Raw genomic sequence first — 22,827 nt, 5'->3', positions numbered from 1 at the left:
GAGGAAATGATACATGTCTATACCGCTTTCATCGCAGAATTGGCAAACACAATTAGCAGAAACATCTAGATGGAAACGTTTGTCTTTACATAACAGAAAATGATAACCATGGAAAGAGTATCTCGTAAAAACACTTCGATCTTTACAATAGGGTAGCCACCAGTTCTTGTTTGTCATAGCTGGGGTACTGTAAAAATTAGGGTGAATATTTTGTTTTTTATGCATCATATTATCCAAGAATTTAATATAAACAGGTGTGTCCGGCAGGGAGAATTTTGTCTTTAAGTCATTTACAAAATAATCAGTCTCAACTAGATCATATACAAATCTTGATTTCATTCTCTTATCGACACATAAGGCTTTCTTAAAAAATCTAGACTTAGCACATTCAAGATTATTTAAGTCTTTTAAAGTCAAGTATTTCCAGACAGCTTCAATACCATATGAGGCAACAGGAGAAATAGCTAAATCAAATAATTTTTTGGCTGTAACAATAGAACTTTTTGACAAATTTTTAATTTTGCCTGTAGCAAATATTGAGGCTTTAACTCTCTTATCAATATGTTTACTAAAACATACACCTGCAGTTTGGAAAGTGACTCCTAGATAATTAATTGAAGAGCAGAAGGTAATTTTATTCTGTTTTTCCCAGTTCAAATCTACTTTGCTATAACGACCATGACCACCGGCTCTAAATTTCATGACTTGGCATTTCTTTTCGTTTAATTTTAAACATCTTATAGCTAGGTAGTCTGTAATTCTGGGCAGTAAAATGGAAAAATCATTTAAATTTTCACTTAAAAGTACAATATCATCTGCATACAAAATGCATTTAACGCCAGGGAAATCTTTCATAATATCGTTAATATCACTGATAGCAAAAATGAACAGGAAGGGTGACATGCACCCTCCTTGTTTAACCCCGTTTGACTGTAAAATTTCTTCAGAAACGGAAATACCATCATTAATTAATAGAAAATTTACGTCAAGAATTTCTGCAAGCAAGTTTAGCTCTTCAAAAGAAAAGATTTTTGTATCTACGACTTTCTTAAAGATAAATGTTCTACTAATAGAATCGAATGCTTTTTGTAAATCTAAAAATAAAGCGTACAGGGGTCTCTTATTTACAATTACTGTTGAGTGAATATGTTGAATAAGTAAATTTACAGCTTGTACAGTAGATTTCCCTTTAATAAAGCCGAATTGATTTAATGGAATATAGCTGATTAGAGAGGAATACAAACGTTTGTTAAGCATTTTGTCCAAAAGATTAAACATAGAGGAGGATAAATTGATCCCTCTATAATTGTTTACATCCTCCGGACTACCTTTGTTTTTAAATAAAAGCTTCAAATTAGAGAGTTTCCAGGAATCGGGAAAAATACCATTCTGAAGGCATATATTATAAAATTTCGTTAGTTCACTATTTAAAACTACGTTTAACTCTTTCAAACATTTATTTGTTACCAAGTCAAGCCCTGGTGCTTTCTTAATTTTTAGTTCCTTAATAGATAAATTTACTTCATCTTCTAGGAACCATTTAACAGTAGGATTTTTAGTGTAATTTATTAAAAGGTCTTTTAGATTTAGAGAATCTGATGCGCTTAATTTGGCATTGTTGTAAATCGCTCCAAAATGAGCCTCCCATTCATGCATAGGAACATTATTGACTTGCGTAGTATCACAATTTTTATTCAGTAATTTAAAACAAAACTTCTCGGAGTCCTGAATTATTTTTTCATCACTTTTATCAATGAAGAGAGACTTCTTTACTCTGCATAAACCTCTGTAATACTTCTTACATTCGTTGAAAATTTCTAAGACTTCATCTCTTTCAGTATTTTTACCCGGATATTTAGAAAAATTATCTGTGAAATCTCTCAGAAACAATAAATCTGCTCTCGCAGAATAACAGTCAGCGTCAAACCAAGGCTGACTAATTCGCTTTTTGTAGCTGATATTAGTTCTGGAATCTTGAATAAGTTGTTTGATATTCTCATAAAATTTATCCACTTCTAAAGAGCTAATATTGTCTTTTAAATTACTCTTATATGGGAAAATAGCAAGTTCGTGCATTCGATCGAAATCAATTTTTACCACATTGTTAATATTTGCTAATTTTAAAGGAGAGATATCTGAAATGCAAAAAGTAAAGCAGAGCAATCTGTGTTTCCTAAGGAAAGAGTCAGTAATTTTTAATTTCATTTGATGAATGTTTTTAGAACAAAATATTAGATCAACCACACTCGAACCATTTTTAGCGACATATGTCTTCTCATAAGGAGTAGGATTTGCTAAAAATAAATTACTGACCATAGCGAAATAAGAAATCAAATCACTTTTCGAGTTGCTCGTGTCAAGTCTACAGTTAAAGTCTCCACAAAAAATGGTGGTATCAGGATTATCAATGTACACATAAGCCTCAACTAATTCATCCCATAAATTATTTAAAGAGGTGTGTGGTTCAAAGTAGCAGCCTACAATTGAAAATTTATCAAAATTTAAGATCAGAGAATTTTCTAGTTTATGATAATTTACCAGCTTGCCAAGTTTAGAGTTATAAAAAATTGATACACCTCTTAAAGGTCTGCCTCTGTCATATTTAACCCCAAAAATATGTTTACTATAAAACCCCTTGATTGAAATGTCATTTAGCAGAAATGTTTCTGTCAGCACCATAATATCAAAAGCACGAAAATATATATCACCAACTAAATTAATAATGGTCTTGAGAGACTCAACATTCCAAAGTAGCAGCTTTAGATCACTTAGCTTGACTGGTGCTGCGAAGGGGTTACTTAATTTAAAGCTGTCTTCCTAGGGCGCAGATTTTTCTTCGAGGAACTTTCCTCAGCAGGATCATCACCCTCTCTGTCGTCGACGAGATTCAAATCAGGCTTGGCCGCAAAAAGTTGAGTGCACCCATTCCATCGCTTTGATGGATATTTATTGTAGAAATGCACAGTCACTGGCACGTCCATCAGTTCTTCATAAAGTCTTTGCATGATCCAGACACGGTTCATCCGATCCGATCCGCTGCAGAGGAAGGACATGGCCACTTCAGTCAGCTGCTCCTTCTTGATTTCCTCAGCGAGGCATCTGAAAGCTTTTTTCACATTTTGGACAAAGGGCTCAGGCTTTTTGTAGATTTTGTATGAAGACTTCTGCTTAGTCACCAAGTGCCAAATAGTCCCAACTTTGTCGGCTTCTTGTTTGATCACATCACCGACGACAGCGGAGTTCGGCTCACACTCGGGACGACCAGCGTACCTCACAGCATCGGCTGCGACACCAACTCCGAGCGATAGATCAGCACCAACTGCGTGGATTTTAACTTCTTCTTCCGCTTCCCACAAGTTACCGATGTGCTCCACGAACGAGCATTTAGCTTGAGGATTTGCTAAGGATTTTCCATTCTTCAGGGCGAGATCAAGCTCCACAGATTTGTCCAGATATTCGTTAGCATTTGGCGTTTCAGCTGACTTTTCTACTTTAGGCCATACCTTCCTAGGCCGGAAGCCCTGTTGAGGGCCAGGGAACTGCTTGGAGAGGGAGTTGGGAGGTTGGGTCCGAAAGCCATCAGCTGAGTATGACTTGTCCGAAAGGCTTTCTTGGACATGTCGCAGCTCTTCCCGAAGACCGCCAATCTGCCTCTCTAAAAATTCTTCTCGCCGTCTGGCTTCCTCTTTGGATCTAGCAAGCTCTTCACGCATGTATGCCAGGTTTGATTCAAAAACTTGAGTTAGGTTTTGGATGACTGACACTAACTCATTTTGAGTTTGCTGACTATTTACACTTTGCACAGGTTGGCTACACTGCTGATAGTGGTGATTACTGACATCATTTACGTGCGGCTGAGGCCATGCTGATCCAGGGAGAGCCGACTGAGTGACGAGAGTTTGCGTCTGATTTGAAAGCGGTACAGCATTTGGAGCCCCCGAAAAAGACTGCGTAGGCATCTGGTGCCCAGGCGGAGGGCTCCGCCACACCGCTGGACCTGACATCCTTCAACAAACTCGCAGAAAACAGAATTTAATAAAAAATTTCAACCATCAAAAACTGTTTGAGCATCATGCTTTGCATAGTTTTGAGGAAAACAGTTTTTTTTAATTGATTGCAAAATTTAATCAGGAATTGTAATTCTAGTCAAGGATGTGGTGTAAGCTAAAATGTGCCTAAATTTAAAAAGATAGAATTTGACAATTTAAAATTCAGTCATTTTATTTTAACATGTTTTATTTTAAAAAAAAAAACGTAAATAGTAACATTTATGCACTCTATTTGCTACAAAATCTATTAAAACTAACAAAAATTAGTCAATAATACACAAAGAATACTGAAACGCTGAATAATCAATTATTGTTTTGGAGCCACCTTAGCCTGCAATTTATGCAAATTTTTCACGCATTCATAGTCATTATGTAAGATTGCCTTTTGAAGTGCTGTTCGGTTTTCATTGTCACGTGCGTCAAGTTCAACTCCCGCCTCCTCTACAATCCAATTTTGAATCTCTTCCACATCTTCCGCACGTATGCCAGGTCTAGATTTGCTGGTAACGAGGTGCAAAACGGTTTCACCGTCATGAGTTCTTTCCTTTATCAAACTGCTATTTTTCATGTGCAACATTTTGGCAGCATCAAGATGCAATCCTGTACAAGCAACATGCATTGCATTCCAGCCATTCCGGTTCTTTGTTGAAACTTCAGTTCCAAACATGATTAGAGCTTTCAATGCATCCAAATTGCTATCTGCTGCATAATGTAAAGCGGTGTTTCCTCGTTTGTCTACGGCGTTAATGTTTGCATTCATATTGAGACAAATTTGAAGGATTTCTGGATCTCCCATGTAAGCATTTAACAAGAAACACAAATCAATCATATTTTCGTTGATATCAATAACTATTTGATCGGACTTCATTACTATCAGGCTATATGCTATCCTCATTTCATTTTTTTGAAAAGCTAAGAGCAATGCTGATACACCATTTTCATCTTCGGCATTTACATCTACGTCCTGATTTTCAAGCATCCTCAGTATTGCTTTGACATGCAACAGATTTTTACTGGGAAAATTTTCATCTGGGGATGATAGAATTTTTTCCACCAGAGTTTGGTGATTCGTCCAGAAATTGATCTCATCAGACACTCCGGCATGTTCACTGGGCAATATTGGCGGAGAGGCTTCTACGGCAAGATGTAAAACTGTTTTGCCATCCTTTGTTTTTTCCGCAGCCAATGGAGATCTGATTAGCTGAAAGATTAATTCGTAATTCCGACTCATGCATGCTTCGTGCAATATATTAAATCCACTGTTACATTTGGCTCTTAAATGTAGACCCAAGCGGAGAAATGTTTCAATGTTCTTTCGACGGCCAAATTTTGCAAAGTGGTGTAGAGCAGTTTTTCCTTGCTTGTCCACGACATCAATTTTGGCGCCGATGCGATGCAAATAGGAAACTATGTCCAACCTTTGACTCGCACATGCTATGAGCAAAGCAGATTGGCCTTGACTATTCAAAGCCTCTGGATCCAGGCAAACTTCTTCTACCAGCCAACGAACCATCGCCAGGTCAAGTAGTTGAATATCTTGCACTGCAATATGTAGAGCAGTGTTGTGATCTATTGTCACCTCCCAAATGAGACCCCTTTTTTTTCTATTCAAGAATTTGGCCGCTTCCAACTCGGACTTGAAACACGCAAAGTGCATAGCATTTTGTCCCTGGTTGTTTTTCGCACTCAGGTCTGCTCCAAATTCACTCACCAACTTCTCTATCATTTCAACGTTGCCATAAAATGCTGCGTAGTGCAAGACTGTCATTTCATTAGCGTCTTTTTGGTGAACATCTGCGCCGTGCTGCAGCAAAACGTTGACAGCGCTCCAAATGTTTCTGCGAGAGGCGATCAGCAATGCAGTTTCCTTATTTTCGTCTACGTGATTCACATCGACGTTAACATTTTCCAATAGCCATTTGATCAGTTCACATACATCAATTTCTTTTGCCAAAGTTGCATTAGACACCGATAATTGTAGTACATTCTGCCCTTGATTGGTCATTTCTGTTGTTGATTTCCCACAGTAAGGAAGCAAGAATTTTGCAACTCGCAGGTTGTTGTTTTCACAAGCAATGTGGAACGCATTTAAACCAAGTATATTTTTCTCAGCTGGATCGGATTTTAGGCCAAGTAGTTTATCCAAGGTTTCCAATCTGCCGTGGTAAGTAGCGTAGAGCAGTGCATTCATGCCAAGCCTGTTTTTCTGGTGAATATCAATTCCAGTTTGGGTGAGGAGATAGTCAACGGCATTCCATCTTCTTTGTTTTAATGCGGCGACCACAACTGTGTCACCATCAAAATGCACAGTATTAATGTTTACTTTAGCGTGTTCCACAAGCCAACGCAACATTTCCAAGTCTTCGTGGTGATCGATGGCAAGATGAATTGTCGTTGCTCCTAAATGGTTGCTCTTCTCGACAAGGTCACTGTGCAAGCTGTGTAAATATTTAGCCTCAGCTAGGTGATTACATTGACATGCCGTGTGTATCGGATATTCTCCCAAGCAGTTTGCAATTCTGCAGTCAGCACCTAGGTCGATACATTTTTGCAATAACACCATAGAGGTAACTGTAGCCAAATGCACAACTGTGTCGCCCCGCTCGTTGATAACAGCAACATTTCTGTAATCAGTTGGGGCTAAATAATCTGCTATAAATTTTTTGTCCACGGCAGCACCAAACTCTATCAAGTAAAAAACAACACTCCAACTTTGTTGCTCAATAGCATATTGCATCGCTGAATGACCACTTGAATCTTCTGCGTTTACATCGATTCCAAGTTCTTCCACCAGCCATTTAATCATAGCCAAATCTCCATTTTCTAGTACAGCAAGGTGCAATGCAGTTTTTTCATCTCCTGTCCGTTTTTTGATTAGGTGAATATCATTATCGTGCAAAAATTTTGCTGCAATCAAGTACCTCTCGCTACCATTTACGTTATGAGTCAGTGGCATATTCGAGTAAATACCACGACTTGACCAGCCCCGGCATGCGTAGTGTAGGGCGTTCCATCCTCTTTGGTCCGTGACCTCCAAGTCGGCTCCGGCAACGAGAATAAGCTGCTGAAGCACATCCAGGCATCCGTAGCGGGCAGCGCAATGAAGCGCACTTTGTCCTCTATTGTCAGTGTAGTTCACATTGTCGGAAAATGAGAGCATAAGTTTAAAATCGCGACAAACTTCGCTGAAATTTACGTCATCAATTTGAAATAAGAGCTCGGAATCCAAAATTTCAACATTGAATAGGCCCTCTCTAATAAGCCAATGGCACAGCTCCCATCTTTCTGCTATAACTGCGCAATGCAGCGGGCTAAGTCCCATTTTTGTTCTTCCATTCACCAGTCTGTTGTCCACCTGATTCAAAAATTTAATAATATCTGATTGGTCACTGTCGACAGCAATATGAATGGCATTTCTGCCTTCTTTGTCTTGAATGGATACATCATCTAGCATTTCCTTTGCCATGAATTTGATAAGCTCTAGATGGCCGTTGAAAATGGCTTCAAAGAGAGCATGATCTAGTACTGCACCGGATAGAGGGTCTTCTATCACGAGTTTGGCTCCATGTTTATGCAGCACTTTCATGCATTCGATATCGCCTCGTTTGCATGCTACAAAAGAAGCCAATTGTCCTTGGTTCAATGAAAAGTTCACATCCAAGCCATTGGAAAGAAGCTGCTCGAGTATTTCGTAGTGGCCCTTTTCAACAGCTGCCATTGCGGCGTCGATTTTATGGCTCCGCATGCGAATCATTTCAGATAGTTTCGGGAACTTTTCTTTCATCTTCTTGAAAAAGCCAGTTGAGTTGGAAAGAGCAATAGCTTTTAATAGTTTGGGCAAAATATTGGCGAGTTGATGCTCGTCTCCTATTGCTCCCATGTCTAGCAATTCCAGTGACATGTTTTCATGCTGCACTGCACTGCAGATGAGTTCACCACCAAACGTTGTACAAATCGGCTTTTCATCATTTTTGCAAAACGAAATTTGTGGTTTCAACTTACTGAAGATGTGCTTTAGGTTTTCCTTGCACACATGAAGCAAAAAACGAGCAGGCCTTTGTTTGAAAAATTTCCAGGAATCATCAGCAAACGCTCTAAATTTTTTTTCTTCTTGGTCAGTCGAAAAATATAGGTCAATGAACTTCATGCACTGTGGATGCTTCCACATTTCTTCTAAGAACTCCATATTTTTGTTTTTATCGAGCTCAGGGATTTTATCTAAATACTGCTGCGCGGCGAGAAATTCGATGAAGGTTTGATGTACAAACGTGACCTGGCCGGACTCGACTGTCGCAATGCCGAAATCGTTCAATTTTTCGAGGTTTTTTATTCCCTGAGCTTCTGATCTCATTGATTCCGCATCGTTTATTCGTCTGGTTATTAAGTGGGAAGCAGTTGATTTGAGGAAGCTCAAAGCTTTGTTCTTGCGGGATATATATGTTGGTTTTGTTGTGTCCAACCCTTCTTTTTCTACTAAACATTTTTCCACCTTCTGCTCCACAACTTGTTCATAAATTTTATATAAGTTTCGAGTGCTCCCACACTGAGCGACCAGGGTAAGGTGGAACGGGTTCTCAAGTATTGTCTTGTCCTCAAATTCTTTCACAAACTGCTGGCACTCGACCAAACTCTTCTTTGTCACCATCTGCAGCAACTCGACTTGCATTTCTGCGTTTAAAGGGCAATTTTTTAACCAAACAAGCTTGACTTTGTTTTTTTGTTTTTCAGCTGATTGTCGTTTTTCAAACGCGGAATTGAATCCCTCGGGTGGTTTTTCAGAGGCAGTTTTTTCCTCATCTTGCGGGCTTGTGCTGATCCACAGAGAGACGTTTTTCTTCATTTCGGCGTTTAAATGGCTATTTTGTAACGAAAAATGCTTGACTTGCGAATTTTGATTTTCAGCTGATGTTAGTCGTGTATCAAATACGGAATTGAATCCCTCGCGTGGTTTTTCAATGGCAGTTTTTTCCTCGTCTTTCAAAATTTCATCTCGAATGTATTTTGCTTCTTGCGGTCTCGTGCTGATCCACAGAGGAACGTTTTTCTTTATTAGATATTTTGCTACGAGCAAAACGTTTTCTCTTTCGTCTGGAACCTCGTCGAATCCATCGAGAAGCACGATCGCTTTATTCCTCTCATTTAGCACTGCCCTAATTTCTTCTGGTGAGTGGTGGGTAGCCTTCGCGATTAATTTGTCAGGCTTCAAAGTGGAATAATGATCTGAGATATAAGAAATCATATTTGAGAGCGAGATTCGCAGTATTTTCACTCCTGGCAGCAACCTCGCCAGGTCAAACGCGATTTCCTTCAACACTGTCGTTTTCCCGGACCCGGCCTCAGAGCTGAAAAGCCACACGCGATTTTCGCAAGTTGTGGGAGTTGCCATTTCAAGTAAATTTGCATAAGTTATTGGGCTACTTGACCATAATGGTACACCTTGGTCCTTTGCAATAAAGAAAAATGGCTTTACGAATTCTCTTGGCCAATCTGGAAAATTGAGGAGGTACTGTAGAGTGGAGTTGAGCAACATTCCGGAGTTGCCCTTTGAACAAATGAGCAATTTCGCCAGCAGCACTTGCAGACTTTTTCCCTTGGTCAGCTGCTTGTCGTTGAGGATGTCGATAAGGTGACGTGCCAAGTCTGCATCCATAAGGGAAAATTCGTAAAATCAGGTAAAACAATGTATTTTGTTTAAATTAATAACATACCATTGTTCTTTAAAATGAGAACGAGCCACCCACTGTGATTGGTTGCCAAAATTGTTTCTGCTTGAGGAGTGCAAGACTGAAACCAATTTAGAAAAATCACGAGTGAAAAATAAAACAATATAACAGAACGGGATAAAAATAGCAATACATTTTTGCATCTTAGAAATACGTAAAATTATTAAATTTAATGCATTTTTTTGCCTTATCAAATATAAATTTTTGTTCGCTGACCTGCAAATTGTCCCTCTTTTCTTCAGTTTGCTGATCAATAATGAAGAAAATCTTTGGTTTGCCAATCCAAGTTGCATTTTTGGGCCCAATGAAATTGTGCATGATGTCCCCGACAGGCATAATTTTACCCTCCACGCACACGCACACTTCATTGCTCCGTTCGTGCTCCGTTACTACCTTGCCAAACACGCAGGTCAACAGACATCCAACTCCCCCTTCAAAATCTGGAAACAAACGTATAGTAGACTTTTATGCAAATATAAATTTTCTTTAAATAATTATTTTCTAAATTTTTCTCTCCATATATCAAAATTTTCGTCAAATTTCATGAAACTGTATAGATTAATGTGCTACCTTCTTGAAGAAACGCTCGCAGGTTCGAGTTGGTGAGCCATCGATGACTGGTATCAAATGAAAGATTTTTAGAGAGTGCTTCAGTTATGTTTTCAACCAGATCACTCCATTCTTGAAGGAAAATGACCGCTCTGCGACCTCTGACGTTAACCTCGCGGTCCGACTGCCAAGTATAGAAGTGTTCTGGTCGCGATGGGCGAGAATTTTCATATCGCCTACCGTTGGCGTCGCAGCTTGATTCTATTCTGACTTGTGATTCCCTTTAAAAGAAATACGTATATTAAATAATTTAACCATTGCTCGTATAATTTGCGGTTGGAGAAGCAATTATGAATTACATATTTTTTTTTTAAATTTTATAAACTGTTTTGCGGCAAGTGAACCGCATCAGATAAATTGTTAAAGGAACCAACAGTTTTGTGATGTCCTAATTAATGAGAATATTTCCTAATATGTAAATTCCAGATTTTAGCTAAAAGTAAATTATTATATGGAATACTGTTCATACTTTGGAAGGGCTGATACTACGAACAAGGCATCCTGCGAAAACATTTTGAGCTCGAGAGTTTGGCCTCCGCATGGCGCTCCTCTGATGTCAACGCTGGAGCGGGACTCAATGTGCGTTTTGAACTGAATGCCAGTAAGAAAAGGCAAAATCTGCTTGTCTTCTTTCAGCGCGTTGAGCGATTCGCAAGTCATTCGCACTAACCACGATCCCCTGTTATTTCGGATTGCAGTGGTGGCTAAACACATAGAAAATAGTAGATGTTTTTTCTTAATTAAAAAACTTCTGCTTATCCTCTCTTACTTTCAACGGTCGAAAACATGATGATGAGGTTGTGCATTTCCGGCGTAAAGGTAACGCTGCACGAATTGCGATTGTCATACGAAGCTTCGAGGCTGCCTGCGTACTGGTGAATAGAGTCGTCCAAATTTCCTCGACAGGGCTGTGTATTTATTGAATTTCAATGGAATCATTACCCACATTAAATTAAACTTTAAAGGGCATACTTACGCCAAAATTTACAAACTTCAAGCAACTAGAGAAGTTGTTGAGTTTGCTCAATGAATCTAATACTTCCGTGGTGGTAAAATGTATGTAATTCTGAGAGCCTTCCTGATAGTGGTCTGTAAATATTTTCCCTCCTTCGCTGCCATGCGACAGGATGAACAGAATAAATACGGCTGGCACCTCTGCTAAAACAAGTTCCTATGATATATGCATTTTTTGTGTCCTCTGCCTTACCTTGCGTGCTGAAAAAACGGAGAAGCTGGTATTCATCCGAAAGAAGAAGAAGCAATTCGGTCTTTTTCGGGGAAAGTAGCTCCCTAAAGGTGCAGTTGCGCTTCTCCTGAAAGGTGCTTCGCAAATTGCGCATGTCCTCCTCATCACCATCTCGGGAAAACTCTTTGTTTGCTCCAAATTTGTAGTGCACCACAAGAACGCACACGCTGTTCACAAATACATAATTATTGTACATATAACACAATCAAATTTATTTCTAACAAATTTGAAATTGCTCAAAGAAAACAAAATATTTATAATTAGAGTTTAAAATCGTATAGCAATATAGCAGCCGGTCGACTAAGGAAGGGGGGAGTTAATAAATAGAATGTGTTAAATTTTGCTATAAAAAAAGAACTATAAAAATGTCCAATTAAATTTTTTATCTCAATATTATCATTGTTTCTTCACTGTTCTTTGCTGATATTCAAAAATAAAATAACACTATCACAATATCACATTAGGAATAAATCTGAGCAGAAAGTTCCATTCCGAAATTCGTTTTTCTCGCCGTGTAAAAAGGCAATAAATAATAGAAACTGTCATTTTTTATCGAATTTTTAACATGATAATATAGTTATTTACAGTAAAAAAAGAAATAAACAAAATCGTCAAAAAACGTCTAAATTGAAAAAAAATCAACTAAACTGTCTAAATTTATACTAAAAACCGTCTAAATTTAGTCGACTATTTTCCTGAAAAAAATCATCTAAAATTCACAGCCCTGATTGTTTTACCTTAGCGGTGAACCATTTCTAAATATCGTTCCCCCAGTACATAGTTAGAATTGTTCCCTGACTTTGTTCTGTTTTTGGCAAATAAAAAAATCATTATGACTATCAGTTTCAGATAACAGGAGATAACCACATTAGCTTACTTGTCTGCGTTTTGCTTCCTTCCCTCGCCAGCCTCAAAAAAGCCCAGCCGAGCAGGCAACTCACTGCGGCCTTCATTGTATCCTATTTTTAATATTAAGCAACTGCTATTTTTAAAAATAATCAATTTAGACCTTTTTCCGCTATTTCTTCGATGCTCGAATTTGCAGCCATCCTGCGTTGCGGTGTGTGTTACTCAACCATTGGCAGTAAATTTTGTCTTTCGACTGACTTGAGATTAGGCGTATCGAAAATATTGGCGAATTTGCTCTTCTTATCTTTACATTATAACTGTGAGATTATAGTGTGTTTTGGTTTGGGACGGAATACTTCAATCAATCACGTAGTCTCAACTCACGACACAAATAAAATTATTTTACGCATCCGACCGCACTGTATCAAAAGAAATAATCTCGCGTAATTACACTTTTACTTGACTAGCTGGTCACGTTTTTAGTGCTATTTTGATGGACATTAGCAAAGCGCCTGCTCTGTTTGTTAAAACAATTAAATATTAATATACTAAAACTATATATTTAAATAAGACCAAAAATTCTTAGCCTCTGCTCCGACTCCGATAAAATTGCATCAAGAATTTACACACCTGGTGTCACTTCAGCTGCGTTTCGCCTTTCCAATGATGAGGCCGTTGTCCTAGGGTCCACCTTGGTCCACATCTGAGGAACAACACGCAACACCGAAAGGAAATCAGTGCCGAAAATGGGAGAAATTTTATTTCGTAAAAATATCAAACTCAAAATGGAAAAAATATTAATAGTTTTATAAGTTACATGTACAACCGTAATAATTACTGATATATGCAAGAGCTAAGCACGAGAGATAAGATAGGAATCCTGGAGGAGATGAAATCTAAAGAGTGAATTGACTCTAACTTTTAATTTTTTGTCCTTCTTTTTACTGGTGTACAGTGCAAATCACAGCGGAAATTCATGTTGTGTCTATGTTTTTTGGGTCGTTATCTCTCATGGTAATGCCTCAATATTTCTTTAAGGAAAGTTAATTATTAAATTTCAATTCTTTCTCTGTAAAAAAAATGTATGTGAGCGAGAAACTAAAAAATTGCATTTTGTAGTGATAAACGTGGACAAAAGGAATAAAACGATCTGCATTTATAATATTGCACTGCATCAATTTATTACAATCAACAACACATAATATTTCACCGGGGAATTTCATTTCATAACAGGCAAAATGCATAGTTCCAATTTTGATCCGAGAGGTTTTGTTCAACCGCAGGGGTGGAATGTGACGCGTCCGTTCCGAGACACTCCGAGTCAGACGGCCAGCACCGTCTGCAGCGACTGGACGACGTTTTCGATCAGTTCCTGGTTGTCGCTCTTGCCATCGAGGCTCAGGCTTGTGCCCTGCAAGAGCAGAATAAATTAAGAATTTTGCCGAACTGGTGATTAATGGAGGAGCAAACCTGCGACTTGATGAGCAAAAACACGTTCCTGCCCTGCGGGTTCTGCGCGGCCAGGGACGCGGTGTCGCCCACTTGCTCCACCAGATAGAAGTACGCCAGGCAGTAGCTCAGAGCCTGTCCAGATTGGAATTATTAAGGATTTTTTTTAAAGTTAAGGATAATTATAGAGCTAAAAGCTTGATACAATTACTTTGGTTGATTTTAAAAATAATGCACAAGGGAATTTCGGGCCAACATAACTGAAGATAGTAAACAAATGTATATTAAAATTGGGTGATTTAATTAATTTATCAATTTCCTAAATTTCTGGTTACCTAATTTATTTCCAAATTGTCTCTACTATTGTTTATGACACCTTTTATTTTTTAAAAATTATAAAGGCTATTTTTCGAGTTTTTTGACACTGACCTGCTGGAAAGATTTGCTAGATTCAAATTTCCTAGATGAGAGGTGCTGCATTTCGCCGTTAGCTAGTTTTTCCGCAAAGTCCGAGCCGGAAATTGGCGCTGGCTTGAGGAATAAGGTGGCTGGCACGGCGACAGCAAGATCTATTTTGTCCTGGTAGGACTGCAACAAAATCAAAATCAAATTAATTGGTATAAAATAATTCAAATATTTATAAGACCAACTTAAATACAAAGTAATCTCCGCCCTGTAATTAATTAAATTTAAGGCAACATTTTCTCTAAAAATCAGTATTTTAAAAATGGGGCATCTGCTCTCTTTAGGTATGAATTTGTTGTTACTCACCTCTAAATTAAAAATGAGTGTAGCTTTTACACTGTAGGCACGGTTAACATTCGCCACGTTGAACAGCAAGGGGAATGTGAAACAGCCTGGAGGGAACTGTTGTGGGAAGCGGTAGGAGCCAAATTCTGTGGTGGTAAGCCCGTCCTGCCAACAGAAATAAAAATGTTTTAGACAGGAGTAAGGCCAGACAGACGGTTCAAACTTACAGGAATGAGCTCAAGCTCGACGTTCTTGGAGAAGCTGATTTCGGCGCTGCGCAGCGGCGAGGCGGTCGTGTTGTTCACCTCGACGCTGATCAGCAGCTGGCTGCCAGTCAAAATTGGCCGAGTGCACTGGAAAATACAGGATTTTTATTTTTAATCAGCAAAACCAGTGTTTATTCTGATGTAATTACACTTCCAAATTTTTTTGTATTCAGATGCAAAAAAAGGCAAAAATTCTATAAAATGTTATATTTTAAGGGCTTTCTCCCTTTTAAAAACAATAAGGGATGTAAACCCTATAATAAAATGTTAATTAACTCACGATTAAGACGGTTTTGTCCTTGTTGCTCATTGTTTGCTTCAGATTGGGAACAAATGTTGGCGCTTCCTCTCCAAGGGAGGAAACAAGAGAGTCTTCGTTTATCACCTTTTTCTCCTTCTTTTTCTTTTTCTCCTGAAAATTAAAAAAAATATTAATTTCCATCCATCTCTGAGAAATTTAAAAACTAATTAAAGCACAAAAGAGACTAAATCAAACCTTGGACTTCTCCTTTGTTTTACTGCTGCTCTTCTTTTTCGGCTTTTCATTATCTTCGACTTGCAACTTGGACTGAGAGGTGTCAGGCATCGCCTCGTACTCTGCGTGATCTAGCCAGAAGTCGTTGCTTGGCTCCTGTGAAAAAAAATCAAGATGATTTAGTTTGTGGGATACTCCAAAAATGATGGTTTTGGTAATCAACGGTGAAACAAAACTCTTGACTTCTTATTCATGTCAATAATTTTTAAAAGCCATCCATTTTAAGTAAGTCATGAGTTGATTAAATGCCAAGGATCTCACCTCCGTGGGTGCATTGGTGTGCTCCCCGTTCTGCAGCAAGTCCATCACAATTGGCTGCTTTTTGCTCTTTTTGACCTTCTCCTCCTTTTTGCTGCTCTTTTTCTTCGCCTTCTTCTCCCCAGTCACCTCAAATTTGACCGCTTCCCTGTGACTTCGAACCGGGAGCGTTTCCTCCGCCCTCAAAGGTCTAAAACAGTAGATACTGGCGATTTAAACCTCGCTTCAGAGGCTGAAAAAGTTACTCACTCGTCCAAATTAACGTCCAGAGCTCTGTGGGGATCATTCAGGTCGTTGTTGTCGTCGTCCATGCCATCGGACAGGGTTGCGCCTTCTGGCATTTCACCCACGTCTGTATTTACTACGTGCAGCGGCGCGGCTAACTCCTCCTCGTCGCTTGACTCTGAATTTCAAAAATAAAAGATTAATTAGAAAAATTAGGATAAAAATGATGTATTAACAATAATTATTGTAGCATTTTTCCTTGCACAAAAATTATTTTCTGTTTAATTCTAACTCAATTAGAAGTTAAAGTGATTTAAAAAAAACCCCTAGCCATATTTTCATATGCCTTGGTAGCTGCAATAATTGTCGTTCAATTATAAAAAAATGGCAGAACAAGCAAATTAGATTTTTTTAAATTAAATGAATTCAATTTAAAGAATTGTTTAAACTATGTTGAAATTAAAATTTTAAAAACGAAAGAATGTTTTGAAAAACTATTTAAAGCCCAAATTCTCTGGGAAATCTCTTTCAGCCTCCGTAAAAATTGTTGCTGACCAAACAAAATATGCTTTGACTAATTCTATGAGCTCTCAACTTAGAAAATGGAGTGCTTAAATATTTCAGAACCTTCAGAAAGCATTTTCAACATTTAAAAATTATTGAGCCCTCTTAGAAAGCAAAAGAATTTGACTCACCCTTGTGCTTCTTTGACTTTTTCTTCTTCTTCGTGCTGACCTTTTTCTTGGAGCTCGTTTGTTTCTGCTTCTGAAGATAGTGGTCTGAGGAGGCCAGGCCTGGAATCTTGAGGGCAACCGGCAGGTCAAGTTGCGCCACCGGCACCTCGGCAATATCGAACATGCCTGACTTGCTCTCCAGCTTGCCGCCACCCTTGAGGTAATTCGGGTTGCAAGCTTGCTCCTGCTGCCTCGCCTCTCGATTCTGCGAAAATTTAAAGTTGAGATGAAGAGTTTGTCAGCAAAAATGATTTCCTTACTCTTTGCACCTCCTCCTGAGTCAGCTCGGCAGGTTTACTTGATTGGTATGATTCCACATACGCGTTTTCGGCGTTTCCTGTGGCGAAGAGGCTGGGCCGCTGCACTTCTGGCTCTGAATCAGAACTTTCTGAAGGTGGCGGCTCGTTAATCCATTCGTCCAGGTCCAGCCTACAAAGGGGAATATTTAGCATGAATTTTAATTAAAATATGATTGAAAGAAATTTCTACAAATAGTGAAATAAATGGCTTAAAAAATAATAATGAGGATGCAAAAATTTATTAGTCCCACTTTGATTTTACGAGGCAAGATTTAAAAAAATCATGGACCTTCAAAATCTTAAATATTCAAAGGAAAAGGGTTACGGGAAGAAACAGGAGAATTATTGCCACAAAGATGAATTTTCTGCGCATTTTAAATTCCTTTTTAGTCGATAAAAACCTTAAAGGCAAGTTAAAAATAATTAAAATAACTGTAGTGTGGATTAAACAGCTAAAAACTACATGGCTTGGGAAATATTCGGGTGGATTTATCGGTCTGATAAAAATTAAAATATATTTTTATTCAATTTTGACAAAATTGAGAGGTAATAAAATTTAAAATTACTTTTACTTTCTAATTAGACCAATAATTTGACCACAAATCAGTATCTACTCACCCTTCAGGCACCTGGACCTTCTTCTGCGCCTTGGGGGCGACAGGATTGAGCTCCCCATCAAAGAGTGAGACTATTTCGGCGCCAAGGCCAGCCGCCTGTCCCTTGGTCAGCTGCTTTTGCACAAACTTGACCAGCTGGAGGGCGCACGAGGCCCTCTCCTGCACCTCCAGCTCGCTGCTCTCGACAAAGGATGGCAGGCGCGCGGCCACCATCTCCGAAACTTCCTCCACGGTCGCCTTGGCCACCATGTCCTCGTCCACGCTTGCGTCCGATCCGGAGGAGGTCAGGATGCGTCCGTAGAGCTTCATGATGTTCTGCACGTACACCGCCTGGATGTGACCTGGCAGGGAGGACACTCTGGCGCGTAGTAGGGCTTCGAGAGTGGCTTTTGGGTCCGTCAGAAACCTGAAATTGAAGATACGGCATATAATTTGAGTAAAATTTCAATGGGGTCTATTTTCTAATTTTATATTATTTAAATTATTTTTCAATTTGGAAAAAATTGTATTTCTTAGCATTGGCAACAGATATATTCAACTCCCTTTAGAGGAAATAATTTAAAAAGTCAAATTACTCGGAAAACTCTCCGCAGATCCAGGCTGCAGCAAAGAGGACCTCGCACATGCTTGCCCTCTGCGAAAAGCCAGTGATGAAGTGCGAGTTGTCCAGGAGCAGTGCCATCTGTGCGACCACGAAGGCGCGGATGGCTGCCACCCTGATGGCCACGTCCAGAAGCTGGTTGGCCACCAGTGGGCCGTGTTTTGTGCCCTCCATGCGTGTCAGCTCGACCAAAACACTGACATACCTGTAAAATAACATTTTAGAGTGAATAAACAATGAATTTGAAGGAAGAAAACAAAATTATAATTTAGGTTTCTCCGCTTAAAAATTATTGTATTTTTAAGAGTCTTTACAAAGATAAAGCTCATTTTTAATTCATTTAGCTACTCAAAAAAATTTAAATATTACAATTATTGGAACTTTCAAATTATACTCATCATGATGTTTAAATCTGAAATAATTTAAATAAACTTGCCATTCAAAGTTGGTAATGTGCTGGTAATTGTTTTGTGAGCAGATTTCGATGATTTTGGACAGAAGCTCATCTCTGTAGCTGGTTCCTTCCGCCTTGTCCATGTGGATCATCAGCTTCTTCACGATTTCCATCAGGTTTTTCTTGGACACCTAATAATTGAAAAAAATTTCAAGCATTATTAAATCAAATTTTCAAGACACAACTCACCATTCCATAAAGTAAATCTAACGCTCTCAGCCTTATGGACTCGTCTTTGTCATCAAGGCACTGCAGAATCAGGTCTTTGTGGGACTGAACGGACTTGGGATGCGTCTTCAGGATTTTCGACATGGCCAGCAATCCGAGGTATTTCACTATTTACACGGAACATTAAATAAATAAATAAATGTCAAGAATCCAAATGAACTCACGATTTTGGTCTGAATCCTCGATCAAAATGCGGAGTTTCTGCACGCAGAGCTGGATGGAAGTGCTGTGGTTCGGCATGCCGCTCGATATTGAGATAAGAACTGCACACACGCCAAAATTAGCAACATTTCGGCTAGGTTTGCGGGAAATTCGTACCTGCTATCACCGTGTTAATGCACTCATACAGGAGGGACATGGCTGATGTGCTGCAATAAATGATTTTAAGTTAAGATACTTGACGAAATAATTTGGAATTTGATTTCCGTTCAAGCAAGAAAATAACGAAAAAACCGTTTGTAATTTTTGTCACGATTTAGGAACATATTAAAAAACGACATATAAGGGAAAAATAAGACATTTTTGTGATTTCAAATGAAACAAAACTTAATTTTCAAATTAAGCTTTAATCAAATTTACGAAAAGACCTGAGCCATTTAAAAACTTATATTTCAGAAAACTACCTCTGAAAGTATTTTCTCATTTTTTGTGCTTTTAAAAATTATTAAATTTAGACTGACAATGAGGAAATCAAATTCCGTGATCAACATGCGAGCGATAATTCGTGTTGTGACAAGCCTAGTGAGACGAAAAAATGGTAAAAGCAAGGTAGGTTTACCTGTGGATCAGGTTGGTCAGGGGCTCAATAAGCTTTTTTCCAAGCCGCGGCTCTAGCGGCGTTAGGGCGCCAAACTGCAATTTGCAAACAATGCCGATTTATGTAAACTATCATGTTGTGAGAAGCGCACAGTGAAAGTGGGAGGAAATAATATTCTGGGCACCTGCTTATCAGGTCCAACAAGGGCCGAGTCAGTTTTTGCCCGACTCGCGGCTCCACGTGAGTGAAAACTCCAAACTGAATTGCCACAGAGATTACAAGAGAGGCGGGCCCTCGACCTGCACACTCACCAGCTTGATGATTTTGATCAGCATCCAGTTGTTGGTCGACGTGGTCATCAGCTTGAAGAAAACCGGCGCCAGACTAAGGTAATTCTTTGGATTCTTTCTGGCAAGCTCGCACACGACGTTCACAGCAGCCGACTGAACTCCTGTGAATTGAATTTTTATTAAATGGTGTATTAAATTTAATTTTTTTATTGATTGGCAAGTGACGCAGACACAACCATCAACATGTTTAATTTTAAGAGCTGTTTGCTCTATTTTATAGTGTTGAATAAATAAAATTTGCATTTATCTAGACAGGATTGAGGTGATAATTTTTTTTATAAATTAACTTTGGAACTGGACAACGCATTTATGATTTTTGGATAGTATTTTATACATCTTGTCAACATCTACCCAAAGGTGTTGGCCTTGCCTTTTGTGACAGGGAATAAAATAAAATGTAGAGTTGAGGAAATCTGTTTGAAAAGAACTGAAACTAGGCAAGCATTTGAAAATTAAATAAATAAAAACCTCTGCCCAGATAACCTAGCGCTTGAACATGTTTGTTACACTAATGACTATGTAATTTGGACAAAACAGGATTTTTCTGGTATTTGCAGCATAATTATAATCCTCTTTAAAATGACTTTCCAGACAAACGCAGAATTCATGGAAATTTGAAAATAATTTGCGCAATAAATCGAGAGTTTTGGAAAATAGGTAAAGGTCAATTTTTAAATCTGACTGCCACCAAACAAATAAAGAGAAGAGTAAATTAATTTACATAAAAATATAAATAAATTTTGTCATTTCAAAGCATTAATATCAATTATTACAGTAAAGTGTACAAAGACACTTTAAATTACAAGACCCATTTTGAGACAAAACACAAATTATACTAAAAGTGGTGTTTAAGACAAAAAAATCAAAAGATATACAGTAGCTGGAGATACAAATTAGGAACAATAATTGATGAAAATTGAAAGAAACCAATCACTGTTGCCCTAAAATTATTTAAAAGAGCATTAATATTTTTTAAATATCGATCGAAGGGTTTATATTAATATTTTAAATTCTCGCATTTCTAAAACATGAAATAGAAAAAAATAATAGTGAATTTTGAGATATTTTAATGATTTTTGTTTAGTTTCGGATGAAAGCAATACCACAATTGGTTCCTAGAGTGTTGATGGCAATGTTTAGATTTAATCTCAGATAATTTTTAAAAATGGTTCGACATTCTTTTTATGAGAAATAATGCTCAGGCCTAAATAGCTTCTGGCTGGCCAGAATTTCCTTCAAACGAATATTTTCTTACTAATTATCCCAAGCACTCTCTTGGTCAAGAATGCACCACTGAATTAAAAATCATAGTGGCATGGAATTAAATTCGCTAAAAACTAGCAGCTTTGAGCCAATATAAATTTCTCTTACCTGAATCAGGGTCTTCCAGCTTCTCCTTGAGCCTGGGGAAGGCTGGTCGGAGCGCTTCCGGAAACCGCAAGAAAACTTTGTACATCATGAGAACAGCCTTTTTGCGCAGATACGGCCTCGTCGAGGACAGCTAACAATTCATTCATTTAATTTTTAATTTAAACTGACAAATTCCGATGTTTATACCAGGGTCATGATGTCATTGGCAAGGTCTCGAGCAAGATCAGGGCTGATGAAGCAGGAAAGTCCTGACAGGGCCAGCCCAGCCTCGTACTGGCTTTGGCTGTTCAAGTCTTTTCTCACCATGTTGGTCGTCAGCATCAAGACCTAAATTCACACAATTGAAGATTTTATTTATCAGGGTAGGGTGCAGGGAAGCAACCTCGGTGTCAGGGTGAAAGGTCTGCGAGGCTGCGAGGTAACCGATTCTTTTGTAAGTGAACTTGGTCGAGCTCATCACTTCGATGACGTTGAAACAGGCCCAGCTGACATCGTAGCCCATCATTTGAAGCTGAAATGGTGATAGATCGTTCCGTTCACCCACCGCTTTGTTTGTCGATTTTTATCGCTTACGTAGGTCAGTTTGGCGACCGCATTCGCCTTCACAGATATGTTTTCTTGTCTCAGCTCTAGTTTGATTTCCTCGATGCATTGTGCTATGAACTTGGTCTGAAATTTATAATTCGATTAAAATCCTCGGCTTGGTTGCGAACTTTTCGAAGCAGCAAACCTCGTTGTCCTTGTTGTTTCTGATTCCCCTGACCAAGTCGGTGAGATTCTTGTCGAACATTCGCTCCAGATTTCCCTTCACTTTGCGCAGGGCCATTTTTTCGAAATTAATCGGACGCGACGCTGCTGTTTCCTTTTTTCACATGACTCGGGCCGGCCGCTCTCGGCTCGTAAATCGGCACAAATGCCCGCTGACAATAATTACACTTGACGCCAAACGTCAAATAACCCACGGCACCTTGCGATCATATGATCACTGATCAGGGAGGAATGACACGCAGTCTTTACAAATGGCCGCCGTTGGTCGCTACCCGGTCGCTACGGCGCTTACTGCTAAAGGCACTTTCAGCCTGTGGGAGTAGTTTTGCTTTTAGCCGCACCCACAGCCAGCGCTGTTAAGGGCAAATCGTCCAGAATGCTACCGCGATTGTAGCGCCTTGAGTGTTAAGATATCTAGTTAGAAGTAGTGCGATTGTCAGAATTCCAGTATGGTGAGACCTGCTGTTTAAATCCTAGCGCCAAATTCATGCGCCGTTAGATTACACCGGATTACACTGGACTGCTGTTTGTAAAGCTTATAACCTTTATAACATTTGATTTTGAGCTAAATAAATAATGAAAATATTATATTTATAGGAACGCGCTATATGATAAAGTTACAGTTTCTGCAGGGTTACACATCTCGCCATTTTCTGATTAGAATCTCATACAAGAGTAGGGGTAGCAAA

At 38.8% G+C, this 22,827-nt stretch overlaps 2 protein-coding genes across 3 annotated transcripts; both read right to left on the bottom strand.

Annotated features, from left to right (window-relative positions):
* Positions 1-4,232: 4,232 nt before the first annotated feature.
* LOC135937463 (uncharacterized) lies at positions 4,233-12,573 on the bottom strand. The gene is made up of 9 exons (XM_065480616.1): positions 12,505-12,573; positions 11,589-11,794; positions 11,358-11,536; positions 11,151-11,289; positions 10,851-11,085; positions 10,343-10,602; positions 9,989-10,212; positions 9,758-9,833; positions 4,233-9,689 (listed from the first exon to the last, which is right to left on the bottom strand). Exons 2-9 carry the CDS (start codon positions 11,719-11,721, stop codon positions 4,357-4,359), a joined length of 6,579 nt encoding a protein of 2,192 aa, XP_065336688.1. The 5' UTR covers positions 11,722-11,794; positions 12,505-12,573; the 3' UTR covers positions 4,233-4,356.
* A 1,058-nt stretch (positions 12,574-13,631) lies between these two features.
* On the bottom strand, positions 13,632-22,407 carry garnet (adaptor-related protein complex 3, delta 1 subunit-like garnet). Of its 2 annotated transcripts, none has more exons than XM_065481249.1 (24): positions 22,101-22,407; positions 21,944-22,039; positions 21,753-21,881; positions 21,557-21,697; positions 21,371-21,500; positions 19,961-20,100; positions 19,834-19,907; positions 19,211-19,260; positions 19,057-19,155; positions 18,854-18,999; positions 18,647-18,795; positions 18,185-18,415; positions 17,611-18,015; positions 16,954-17,122; positions 16,655-16,898; positions 15,984-16,137; positions 15,738-15,924; positions 15,438-15,572; positions 15,222-15,353; positions 14,903-15,028; positions 14,697-14,840; positions 14,355-14,513; positions 13,947-14,060; positions 13,632-13,887 (listed from the first exon to the last, which is right to left on the bottom strand). In XM_065481249.1, exons 1-24 carry the CDS (start codon positions 22,194-22,196, stop codon positions 13,798-13,800), a joined length of 3,540 nt encoding a protein of 1,179 aa, XP_065337321.1. In that variant the 5' UTR covers positions 22,197-22,407; the 3' UTR covers positions 13,632-13,797. The 2 variants fall into 2 exon arrangements, with proteins under 2 accessions (XP_065337321.1, XP_065337319.1); XM_065481247.1 differs by lacking the exon at positions 19,834-19,907 and adding an exon at positions 19,671-19,744.
* Positions 22,408-22,827: the final 420 nt, after the last annotated feature.

The sequence above is a fragment of the Cloeon dipterum genome, chromosome 2, assembly GCF_949628265.1.
Source record: "Cloeon dipterum chromosome 2, ieCloDipt1.1, whole genome shotgun sequence".
NCBI lineage: Eukaryota > Metazoa > Arthropoda > Insecta > Ephemeroptera > Baetidae > Cloeon > Cloeon dipterum.
Note: the sequence above shows the minus strand (reverse complement) of the source record. Positions and strands in the feature narration are given on the sequence as shown.